At 37.2% G+C, this 13,486-nt stretch overlaps 1 protein-coding gene across 2 annotated transcripts; it reads right to left on the bottom strand.

The window, feature by feature from the left end:
- Positions 1-726: 726 nt before the first annotated feature.
- On the bottom strand, positions 727-11,690 carry LOC143881460 (putative E3 ubiquitin-protein ligase LUL2). 2 transcript variants are annotated; one of them, XM_077384538.1, is made up of 4 exons: positions 10,848-11,690; positions 2,235-2,736; positions 1,683-1,822; positions 727-968 (listed from the first exon to the last, which is right to left on the bottom strand). In XM_077384538.1, exons 1-3 carry the CDS (start codon positions 11,420-11,422, stop codon positions 1,709-1,711), a joined length of 1,191 nt encoding a protein of 396 aa, XP_077240653.1. In that variant the 5' UTR covers positions 11,423-11,690; the 3' UTR covers positions 727-968; positions 1,683-1,708. The 2 variants fall into 2 exon arrangements, with proteins under 2 accessions (XP_077240653.1, XP_077240652.1); XM_077384537.1 differs by lacking the exon at positions 727-968 and having other exon boundaries at positions 1,504-1,822.
- Between the last annotated feature and the right edge of the window lie 1,796 nt (positions 11,691-13,486).

The raw sequence follows: 13,486 nt of genomic DNA, 5'->3' as shown, positions 1-13,486 counted from the left end.
CGACTAGGTGGCAGTGAAAAAGCCTAATAAAAGACATCAAGTAATTAATTCCTTTAGAAACACATGGCTAGGGGGAAGTGAAAAAGCCTAATAAGAGACATCAAGTAATGTGATATTTGGTACAAGTTTACTTTTCTGAATAGTGAGGAATCAGATATACCAGTAGAGGGATACGAAACAAGAGAAACATGAATCAAGAGGGAATGACAATACTTGATGTTAGCATGAAAACTTGAGGAACCATGGGTTGATGCTTTTTCTTCCTTTGAGAGTAAAACTTGCAGAATTTTGGAGCAAAGGTGATGAAGACACAAGAGGTCACTAGAAATACCATAGGTTGCCTCACATGCAATCTCTCCCAGAGGTAAATTAGGATCACAACAGATCATAACCTCGGGTGATTAGTACAGGACATTGTCAAGAAATTCAACATCTTTAGATACAAACAACTCTTCAAGAGATCCAAGCAAAGGCCTATACCTTTTATACACTTCCTTTTTTCTTTTCTTTTTCGAAAAGCAACAGAATTCATAAATAATGAACAAAATGACAAAAAAAATAGAAAGAAAGAAGCTAACCAAAAATATAAAGGGGCTGACACCCGCAAGACCATGTTTTGATAATGGGGCGAACTCACCTTGTTAAACATTGTTTAAACAGCTGTCTAAGGTTATTACAATTCCCAAAAACCTCTCAGCAGCCAATCAAAAAGTGTAAAATAAGGTGAGTATGCCCCATTATCAAAACATGGCCGTGCAGATATCAGTAGCCAAATATAAACCCACGAAACCAAATAGACATAAAACAGCAAACATGAACCTTCTCGACAAGTTTTTGGTGGGGGAGGTATGCAAGAAAGTTCATAACTAGATTATTACAGGTCCTCTGAGCCATGCTCGTAGGGATAGAAACCCTATTAAATAAAATAGGTTGCATGAGGAGTAAAACAAATTTGTGTTGCCTAAAATCTGCAAAAGAACCGCAGAATGACCATCAAAATAGAAATTGACAATACATAATTTGAGTACTGAATCATTAAGCATGGGCATAAAAGCATGGCAGTATGTATTTATGCATCTGATGGGTTGATGCTCAAATTTCTATTTTATGTATGCGTGTGGATGTATGTATCAGTATACATGCAAGTATATGTAAACCAGCATGCCAATAAACCATGGTTTAAAATTTCGACCGGACTGAAACCGAAATTTTCCGAAATTCAATTTTTCACCATAGATTTAACAACATTATTTAATAAAAAAAAAAAGTGTAACAAAATTTCGGTCCGAAATTTTGGTTTTTGGTGGGGTCCGAAACGGTTACCGAAACCGAAATTTTAAACCATGCAATAAACTCAGTAAAAGAGTATTATAGACCTTTGTTCTTATTTTTGCAACAACTACCAGCATTTGCTAAATTATTTTTTTTTTTTTAAACAATTAAATTAATAAAATGAAATACAAATGAGACATAGCTGCAGAAAGAATCTACGAATAGCAGCCATGATACAATGATATACATGTGATTACTCGACAAGTGATATAAATCTTCAATGAGATTATACAAAGTTCAACTCCACATATGCTTGGAAAATGAAAAGTAATTAAAAAAATCTAATATGATTGTGTATAAAGTAGGTATTTGTACACTCAAAAAGATAAGAATACCAAAAGCTATCATACCAGCATGACACCAGGAAAGACTTCTCTCACTGATCATCATTTTTCACCTTGATCTCAATGAGTTGCTGAACAGGCTGGCGACATATGGGGCAAGTATTTGATTGAAGCCTAAATACTTTTGCACACTCACTGCACATACACTGAAAATGCAACACCATTGCCAAACATAAGGAACTACAACTAGATGAGAAGAGAAGAAACTGAAAGAGGTAGCCACGAATATTGCTGCGAGCAAGGTTTTAAATTTCAGATTCCATTTGGGATCGAAACCGAAATCCCCAAAACCAGAAATTTCAAAATTTCAGAAAACTGATTTTTTTTCACAATTTTACTAATTTTCTGATTTCGAATTAAAAAAGTAAATTCATTTTTTCCCGGATTTCACCCAAAATTTCTGTTTCGGATGCCGAAACCGAAACCGAAATTAAAACCTTGGTTGTGAAAGCAGAGGCAATTGCATGCTTTAAGCCTGCTTTCTCGACTCTTTACGGTCAAAAGGCACAAACAGAATGAAAATGAAATTAGAAAACCAGGAAGTTCTGTTGGACTCACCATATGTCGGCAAGGCAAAACAGCTGTATCCCTTGGTTCGGACATGCAAATCACGCATTCTTTTCCTTGATCATCTTCATCAAATTCTGTTTTTTCTTGGTTAGCAATACCAAAAATCTCGCGCAACTCATAGCGAACACCATCTACCCACAATACCTGCTTGATTACCTTCACTTGGAATGGTTCATTATCCTTCTTCACAAGGATTGCTTGAGTAATCTGTGCATGAGTGGTATTGGGCGGTTGACCAAGCTGTTCATCTGTAGCCAAATGTGGGGAGGATGCCTCAGCAGAGATAACAAGTGGGAAGACATCATCCGTTGATGGTTTCGACAGATCATCCAACTCAAAGAAGCCCAGATCAATGCCAGTTCCTGAAGGCTGATGGAATTTCTGGTGGACCCCTTTTTGGAAAGGAACCCTCACTGGCATGAAGGTATCAGGGTACAGAGGAGAGAAATTACAATTGGTACCTTCCTTCGCAAAGTAATAGATAGTGATACTGTCATGAAAACCAAAAAGTTATTATAAATATATTCAAATACAAGCAGTTGTTTGAAATTTCAAGTCGCTCTCAATTACAATCAGTTACCACCCTTGCACTGAGATTCAAATAAATGGAAAGATAATCTTATCCGTCACAATCTGAGAACTTAAATTCAACTAATAAAGACTTGGTTTGTCATTTTGGATTAAATGGGACCCATGGTTCAGGGAGATCCATATTGGCAATTTTAGGCTTTGAAATTTCGAACTTCCTTATCAAAATATCTTGGAATCCCTCCAAAGGAGTCCCAGTGATTGAGACTTGGTAGTTGAAAGGATTAAGTCCAAATTAGAAATTTGGCATGGTTAAATACCTATCCTTGCCTGGTAGGATAACTCTATTAAAGGAACTTTTATAAAAACAGCCCGACATATTACCTCTCCATGTTTTGCATCCATTCATTAGTGGAAAAACTTTCAATGGAATGATTATCCTCCCTTCAGGAAGGTTCATTTAATTAACAGCAATCATGGCTCAATCAGAGGCCAAGGTCACATATTCACCTTGGTGAATGGGTCAATAAGGGGTCACACATATGGAAGTCCTAGAAAAAGGAGTAATAATCATTCAGTAACAATATCATATTCAATATTGGAGATGGAGAATATACTCTATTTTGGCTAGACAGATGGTGTGGCAATTAATTATATCAAAGAATTCCCTAATCTCTTTAAAAAAGATATTGATCCCAGGGATATGAATCCCTGGGATTATATGAATCCTCATGGAAACAATTTGATCATCGCAGTGATTCTTCATGAAGGCTTACTGTTATGAACTTCAAATGAATTCATGGATATATATAAAAAACTTAAGTCTGTCTTAATTCCTGCCAGGGGTGATGTTTATGAAATAATATGGAAACCTGAGCAAGGTGGCATTTACTCTGTTAAATCTTTCTATACATTATCTTCCGAGTCACTGGAGAGGAATTGCCATAATATTTAGAGTATTCTTGCATCTCCTATAGCTAATGCCTTCCTTTGGTGTGCACTGAATGGCAAGATTCTTCCGGGAAATCAACTATTTAAGAGAAAATTTGTGATATCACTGCTATTTTTGTGGTTTTGCTAGGAAAACTCCAACTCGCATTTTCATTAACTGTTCATGGTCAAATTTGAAGATACTTCATCAATCTCTTCTACATTATTCCTAACTTAGGCAATTGTCCCACTTTATTTGATCTATGGAGATGCTGGAGTAGCAAACCTTTTGGAACCTTTGATCTCCTTAACATTATTTCTAACTTAGGGAATTGTCCCACCTTATTTGATCTATGGAGATGATTGAGTAGCAAACCATTTGGAACCAAAAGGTTTTCTTGTATTTTGAGTCTTGCACCTATCTATAGTATGGCTCCTGCGGAGACAAATGAAATGATCGACTTTTCACATGATTAAAAGACAGCATTGAGTTAATAATAAACAATATAATTGTTGGGGTCTCTAAAAGAGCATCCAAAACTAATCATTTTACTAACATTTCGATATGTAAGGATTAACCTGCCCATATAGAACCAAAGATATTTGGGTTGCTCCCCCTTGCTCCCTCTGATGGTTGGATAAAAATGAATTTTGATAGGACAAGCAAGGACACAATGGTGAACAATACTAAGACCCGAAAAGCAAGATTTGGGGCAACTATCATTTTTTTTTTTGAATAGCGGAAAACTATAATAATAAAAAAAAAGGGAAAGAAACACCAAAAGCACAGACTGAGGTCCCATAAAAACTACAAACACAAAATTGAAGAAAAAGTAAAGAGCCCCTAGGGAAAAGGAGAATCATCAAAACTAATCAACAACATTTGTTGTAAACCATCTCTAAATAGGTCTTCTGCTCTCTCATTGGATGATTGCCGCACCTGACGAAAGATGATCTCTCTCCAAGAGAAGCAGTCCTTAACATCATCAATCATATTGAGGGATCTCCAAGGGACTCTACCCGGGTCTTTCTTTCAAACACTGGATAACATTCCCGAAATCTCCCTCAATGATCAGCGGCTCAAGCATGCGTTGGGCCCTAAACCTTGAGACACCCGCCATAAGCACCATAAGCCCAGAGCAGGCCAATCTCATCACTCCACTGCGACCCAGAATGAGGTCCCCCTGCCCTAGATGGGATTTCCCAAGTTGGAACCGTGAAAGTTCAGTTAAGAGAGAGGAGGAGCTGATCCATCAAGGGGTTGGCCTATCCACCGATATCGACCAGAATCTGAAATAATCCCAAGCCTGCCTTAAGTCGGCTTTCAAAACTCTCACAGAATTCTTCCAAGAGGTGGCTCAGGAAATAACCAAGCTAATGATTGTCAATCAAGAGTCAAGACTGCCTTACTCAATCGAACCACCCCTTGGATCACTCTTCTATTCCCCGCCTACCGGAGGGACCAGAGGGTGGTCACCAAGCATAAGTTCCACAAGGTACCCTCTCACAAAACCCAAGAAGAAAGGTCAAGACACAATCACACCATCAAACAAGCAAGGGAACACCCATTGAGTTCGTATCTGCAACACAAATCGAGCAATGGCTGGTGATGATTCGTTACTGAGGGATAAGGTGGTTTGGAGTAAGACTTAAGACTCTTATCAAGACAGTAGTGTCTAGAAGATGGCCAGAAAATGGGGGCGTAAGGATCCACTATAAGGCCAGTGAGGGCTACCTGCCAGAGATATCCAACGAGATCCGACTGAGAATACTCCCAGGGGCACCACATCCACACCCTCTTATCAACCCTAGTCAAGCAAATAAAGGAAACCTCCAGCATACGGAAGAGCTGGTCGAACTCATCCACTTCCCAATCAAATAAATGATAACAAAAGGGGATATCCCAAGTCACAGCTCCACCCTGAAAGACGTAGGAATCAGGTACAAGAGCTCCTCAATGAGTGCCACAAAATAGAGACGGGAAAGAGACACGAAGTGTCTCTCCATGATCTAGACTCTAGTGCCGAATCTAGTGCTAAATTTGATGCCTTTCCCAAACTCCACTGTGAGAAATCACCCTCCACGCCCAAGATTCAGGACAACCAGCGCTATCAAGGGTGGCCCAACCAATGTTACCAAGAACCCGGTTCATCCCGATACGAGGTATAGGAACGGGAACAGGATATGATGGTAGTTTGTTACTTTGTTATGCTGTACAATGAGGGTAGGCTTTGATCCAACAGTAGCCCACTTTATAAGAGATTGTCCTTTGATCTAATATCAACGGTGGCACTTTTGTTGTACCTCCATTTTGTGCATATACACACTAACACCATATATATTCTCTCCATATATAATTCAATACAATATTTTACAAGAATATAAGTCTAGTCCATACTACATGCATTTAATAAGCAAAAGCAAAAACCTCATGTATGTCATACATATGAGGAATGCTAGATTCACAGGCGCCCTTGCAAAATAAAGGGGCAAAAGGGCGCCTCTATTGGTCAAATACCATTAAAGACAGTTATGATTGTAATTTTCTGTGCCATCTTAAATGATATTTGACCAATGGGGGTGCCCTTTGCCTCCTTTTTTGCAAGGGCGCCTGTGAGTTTAGCATTCCTCCATACATGTTTATTCAAAAAGAGGATGGGCCGTCATTTTTAGCGATACGGATTGCGATTGTACCACATCGGGGGTCATGCAACCCAGATCACAAGATGTTTTGCGGGGGGATGGGGGGGCGGGTAAGCGACCCTGGGCCCAACCACCCATTGCACAATGTATTTAGCAGTAATCGCCTCCCTCCAAAGGATCTAAGGCTCATCATTAAATCTCCACAGCCACTTGGCAAGCAAAGCGCTTCATCATAAATCCAATCATCGAAATTTTCTTTTAGATCCTCTTGTTCATTGTAACATTCATTGTTATCTCTATAAAACGTCAAATGATCCGCCTCCTCTTTAAGATACCCATCCTGCCTTTTTCTGAATTCATTTAGACAACTTTTCATATTTATCTTCGGTAGCATTGTTAGATGACGTTGAACTCCTCTTCTTTGTCAAAGAATCCATCCTCCACTTAGCCATATTGAGTTTGGTTCTCCAAAATTCCCCTATGCTAATTTCTACCAAATTGAACCTCGTCTCTGCCTCCCAATTGTATAGGTGCTAGAGTTCTACCGCGAACACCTTCCAACTGATTTGTCGAATTCTCTGAAGGATTGTCAGCATCCATCAACATAGCCGTAGCCAATCTTTGTTGCAAGAGTTGAATCTCAAGCATAACCCACTTCATATGTCTCAACAAAGTATCTATTTGTCTTGTCATGAAATTAATAGTTTCAAAACATTAATTATACTCCCTTGGCCTCCACCAAAATTCCCACAATTCCACAACCATGATTTATCATAGTCATGTTACAAAATACAAGTCCTAATATCGAACATGTTCTGATTCCGATACCAATTATGGTGCAGCAGAAATAGAATAATAACCATAAGTTTCTAACTTAAATTCAAGCCAGAACAAAACCAAGCATATACGTCAATATATGAGTAAGATATGGTGTGGTCTCAAAGAGAAAAACATTAGAGAAAAACAAAAATTACTTGTATAAATTTCAATTTTCGTAATGGTTACAAAACCAGTCTGAAGATACCATAAAAAGACCACATACAAGCCCTTATAACTCCAAAAACTTCTCAAACTAAATAATCCTAATCACCAGTCTAAAGACCCCATATAGATACCTCATACATGCCTTTTTATAACTCCAAGAACTTCTCAAACTAAGGACTCCTAATCCTAGACAATTCTAACTACAAAAATGTCTACCATAATCCTACACAAGCTAGAACTCATTAAGAACAAAAATAGAAACTTGACAGAACCCAAATCTCCAATAAAACTATGAGGAACCAGGGATTCCAATACCAACAGCAGCCCGGCTAAAGCAATTGTAGCTGCTCCAGCACCTATTGATTTTGCACCTCTGACATCTCGACTTGAAAATTCTCATAATGCTTTTCATTCGCTATTTCCTGGATTTTCCGTACATTCCTCTTACCCACGTTCCTTTGATCTCACGCATATCAAGAGGCCTGACTAATAAGCTAAAGCAGGGGCCAAAAAAATAGCATCAGTGTGATGTTATGCTATGCCAAGCCCATATGGATTGCCACGGGGAACTAAGGACATTTCCAATACTGACCCTCCTAACTTTCTATCCTAAATTGTCTCTATTTAAGCCCTAATTCAAAATTCTTCAATTTCAACCTCCTCAATTCAACTTAAACTAACTGCATTTCCCAAGATATGGACTTTCCTAAACCCCAATAAAAATATTCCAAAAATACAAATAAAATCATCAAATTTTATTTTTTTTTAAATCTCCACAGATCATCCTTCATTTTTCATTTTTTGGGGGTCTACAAGACCTATGGATTTCCGTAGTTTGCTGCCATTAAAAAAAAAAGACACCTGGATTTGCTCTACATCGCATGGGAGAATGTGATTAACCTAGTATACTTAACTGTATTTTATTTCAAACTATGGATGGTGAGTCTTGTTTTCCTATCTTTAGTAGGTTTAAACTTCTATGTGGTTTGAAATGGTGGTACGGTTAGTCCATCCCAAGGGTCCTAAAACTAAGATTTTTTTATCTTAATGATAGTAAAGACAAATTGGTTTTTTAGCAGAATTCTACAGAACTTTAGGAACTCTTATTTTGAGCATGGTGCGTTGTTGTGTAGAAACATATTTCATTTACAGCTCTTCCCATGTATTACTTTGACCTCACCAACTCTATCCCTGTCAATATCCCCAAAATAAAAGATAATTAATTCAATGGTTTGCTAGCTCAGTGTATGAAGTCTATCGAACTCCATACCCAAATCATTTACATTAGGTGACTCGAAAAATCTACATCTCTAAGCATGCAGCACTATTTACCCCCAAACCAAGAAGTTCAAGTATGACTCCATCATCTCATTCACCAGTAAATAAATTGGAACTTCTGCCACTTATCGAGGCATTATCTGCAGCCTACAGAATCCAAATATGAAACTACAAACACAAGCCCCATCCAAGAAAGTATTTCTGTACGTACAGGAACTTATTGTTGGACAAAAATTTCGGCATGAAATTATTGTAACCAGAGAAATTTGAGTTGGTTTTGAATGTAATATGGAAACTACATAAATTATAATGGCATGCATGGATCATCGGATATTTTTTATCAACAGCTATAGGCATTCGTTTTGCTAAAAGCATTGCTAACCTCCTCATCATCTCCACTCAGGTCCGCAAAAATACCTCATAGTCCAATTGTCACCTTCGGCATATTTCAGGAAGGGAATAAGAGAATAAGTAACGACAAGTTACCTTCCAACTTTTGTTCAATATTTTCAAATTTTCATAACACAGAGAGCTACCTGGTAGGACCTTTTATTTCATTTTAAAAAAAACATGGAGAGCCTCTTCATTGTAATATAGGGATTGTTGGTACTAATATTGGTTTCAGCATGGACAATGAGACCATATTGAAGAGCCACCGCAATATTTTTTCAGTTGAGTTAGGTTAGATGTCTTCATAGGCATTGGTTTTGTCCTAACAGCTGTCACCTCCCTATCTTTGGCTCTATTCAGGTTTTCTGTATGGAAGCAAGAGTTGTGATTCAGAAAGTTTAACGTTTACAGGGTCTTTTTCAAATCAAAATGGCCATGCATAAACAAAGCATATAAGCATAGAGAACATATAGGCTTTCGTTAAAAAAAGTGCAGATAGCTATTTCTTGAAACAGAAACACATAGACTTTCCAAATAAAACGATTATCAAATCAAAATTTTGAATCACAAACTTGACTAAGAATGCCAAACTTTCTTGTTAGTTAGTTTTTTTTTTTTTTTTAAAAAAAAACTCTATATATTGATGTGATCATGTTTTTATGCTCATCTGCTCTTAATAGTATAAAAACATAAGTTTCAGTTCATCCTCAGTTACTAGTCATCTTCTTTTAATTTATCCCATTTCTCACTCGTGATTTCTCTCTGTATAAAACCAAAAGTCAAAATTAAAATAAGAAAGAGGAAAGAATTCAGCAAAGTCGGTGAAACAATTTCTATGAACAACAAATGCTTCCATTGACAAAACCCCAAAAGAAGTTTATCCTTACAATTGGCACTCAATTCAAAGGATAATATCATCAATACATTCACTCAATTCGACTGGTCTACAGAAATTGAGCTTTGATGGATTAGGTCTTTGTAATCCACGATCTGCAGGAATTGGAGGCATAATCGGAGACCATGCAGAAGTGATAAGGAGGGTTTTCTCTGCACCAGCCAAAAAGGGGGGAGTCTAAGGAGGCAGAAATAGTAGCTTCTAGAGAGGTAGTCCACTTCTGCTAACGGTTTTGGAAGGTCCACACATAATAGAAGAGGATTCACTTAGGCCCTGTTTGGATTGGAAGAATTTTCGGGAACATTTTGGAAAGGAAAAATATTCTTAAATTTCCTACTTTTTCAAATGCGAAAAAAGATAGTTTGCTCCAGCCCTATTCAATTTTTCTTTAGAATAACCTTCAATTTATGATGATAGCCTTCTAACTTAATCATAATTATGTCATTTCCCTCTAAACCATGGAAACAAAAAAATATCTCAAGAAAAAATTTCATGTCAGAATTTTTTTTCCTTGAAACCCAATCAGGGCCTTAAGGTAAATTAGATGGATGAGAACCATGGCAGATTTTTGTTGGGAAGTAGCAAACTTCATCTTGGAAGCTTTAGATCTTCTACTGGGAAGATGGGTATCCTTAAATCATTATTGATGTCGAAGAGAGAAAAATATAATTATTAATGTTTGTTTGTTGTGATCTTATTCTGTTTCTTATGTACTGATCAAAGCATTCTGGGCCTTTATATCTTGCTTCTTCGTCTTCACAACAATTTAAAAAAAAATACATATAATCAATTCAGCAAAGAACCCTAATGAGTGTTTACACAGAACAATCAAGAGATAAACATAGAAAGATCTTAATAAAAAAAGTGAAATGACTAAATAAAAATAATCTTAATCAATCCTAGTTACTTAATCCAATGAGCAGATCTTAATCTTAAAAGATTTGAACACTTACCTCCCGTCAACCACGGAATCGAAAGTGAAGGAAACCAAATGACAATCAGGGTTTTGATCATCCAATTCAAGCCGAATCGTCTCTTTATGTAAATTAATATCACTTTTGACCTTGGTTGTTTTCTGATGATCAACATAAGGAGGTGGGGGCTGCGTAGGAATCATCGATGAAGAAGAAGGACGAAAGGGCAACCATCCATTATTCTGATTAGGGTAATGAGGGTAATTAGGGTTTGTAGAACCAACATATTGGTAGTAATTCCCATAGCTGTTCGAGTATTGAGAGCAAAAACGTTGGGGTGGGGGTATAGGGTTAGGGTTTTGACGATGGTATTGAGGTGGGGGTGCAGGATTAGGGTTAGGGTTAGGGTTTTGATGTGGAGGAGGATAAGAAGAATTTGATGGGAAGATGTAATTGGGGGGTGGAGGAGGGGGTGAAAAATTAGAAAGGGTAGGAGGGTGAGGAGGGTTTGAGGAATAAGAAGAAGGGATTTGAGAGGAGGGAATAGGGTTAGGGTTAGGGTTAGGGTTAGGGTGGTGATAATTGTTTCTTCTATTGCTTGATGATTGTCCCATAACTAAATTTTTAGGAGAGAAGAGCAGAGGCAAAACACATATATATATATAGATAGGATTGATTTTGAGAGGAAAGAGAGAAGAAAAAGAAAGAAAGCAAAATTGAAGAGGGGAAGGAGAAGAAAGGGAATTTCTAGAAAGCTAGAAGATCATCTGTTCTCGAAGAATGGAAAGATCTACCCGACTGGTAGAAGTCGTATGCTCTTATTTAAATCGTCTGGTCAGACTGTTTGTTGTGACAAGTTTCCTCTTTTTCTATTAAAATGTTTACAAGGAAAGTACAACGCGCAATGAGTGACTAATATTTGGGGAGATTTTATACGGTGTTCCCACTTCCCACAACCCTAAATAGGTATTGGGTGATCCTAGCCCTACAGAGGTTTCCATATTATGCAGTTGGAGGGTTGGGATCATCCTATAGAAATGATTTTTCAGGCACAAACTATTTATGATATGGCCCATGGCCAGCTATAATGGTGTGGTCCTGTACTTTTTGAAAAATACAGGACTATAAGGGCTTACACCATATAAAAACTCCTAATATTTGTGCTACCGTGTTTTAATAATGAGACGTACTCACCTTGTCTTTTATGAGTTTTTATATGGTACCCGAGCGTGAAGTCCCATGTTTTCGAGACGGCATGTCTGATCCAACAGCTAGTCAGCTACCCACTTTTTAAGAGGCCTGCACTGGATTTGATGAGCGGGCATCATATAATTTCTTGTCTTCTATTATTTAACCATCTGAAGCTATTATATTTCCTAGAAAAACTCTCAGCAGCAATTAAAGAGGAAATGACAGGGTGAGTTTGTGTAAATATCAAAACATGATAGTGCAAATATATGTAGCCCTAAATTTTTATGAGGTAACAGTAGAGCCAACACATAAGGTATTTAAGGCCACGTTTGGATACCAGCAAGATTTAGATTTGGATTTAGTTGATATTTTGAACTAGATCAGATCCTTATAATTTCCAAATCAGTTACAACAGTGCAAAAATTCCGATTTTCAAATCTTTTCTGCGAGACATTATTTGGAAATCAACGTTTGTGGCAACTTCCGTCACCAATGTTGCTTCTTGACGTTACTCTGGCAGCAGCGAGGCATCCCTCCCTCCCTCACTCACTCTTAAAACATGATCATGAAGATGATTGATGTGTTTTGTATCCAAAACTCAAATCCAAATAAAAAAGCAAATGCATGAGATAGTAGTAGCGAAATTTACATATATAAGATAACTCATAGCTGCTAGAAAACGTTATATCATATGCTTAAATAATAAATATTGGTGCTTCGATGACTTTACTTTCTCGGGTTTTTAGATTTTTTTTAACCTATGGGATGGGCTGGATGGGAATTCTTAAATATAACCACCTCTCCTCCAAGGAAACATACGAAACCAGTTACTCTTTGCACTATAATGTCAAAAGACCACCTGCTTTTAAGTTTAATGGAAATGGGGTGGAACCATAGGAGTTTGATAGGAGTTTTTTTTGTTTTACTAAAAAATAATGAAATTATTCTAAATTTATTGAAATTTATCCTCGTTTACTCTATGTAAAAGCAGTTTCACATCAGTCGCAACTAAATGTATGTTCTAGACATCAGCCTTTAACTCTTTTTGTGAAAAGATGGGATTAAAAAAAGCGATCTCCTAGCGTCCATCGCAGATGGTCTGTTGCAAGTCAGATGAACCGCCTCATGAATGAAGACAGAAGTTGCTGTAAAGTGAGCCTGTGTGGCTGGTCTGACATGCAACAGACCATCTACGATGGACGCTAGCAAATCCTTAAAAAAAACATGATTCAGCCCAAAAAAAAAAAAAACAAAACATAGTAAACATCCTAAAATAAATAAAAATTTCTAAAAAATTTAAAAATAAAAATAGAGTAAATAGAATAAAACAAATAAAAATTCTAAAAAAAAAACCAAAATACCCATATCACATGAAAAATAATCAAAATACCCACGTGTAGTAGAAAATAACAAGACATCCTTATCTCATGAAAAATTACAGAAAATTCCTTCACTGTGTAAAATAATAAAAGGGAAGATGTTTTTTA

This window comes from Tasmannia lanceolata, unplaced genomic scaffold (genome assembly GCF_043159265.1).
Source record: "Tasmannia lanceolata isolate RefF3 unplaced genomic scaffold, GAP_Taslan_0.1 ptg000007l, whole genome shotgun sequence".
Classification (NCBI taxonomy): domain Eukaryota; kingdom Viridiplantae; phylum Streptophyta; class Magnoliopsida; order Canellales; family Winteraceae; genus Tasmannia; species Tasmannia lanceolata.
This window is presented reverse-complemented; position numbering and strand designations above follow the sequence as displayed.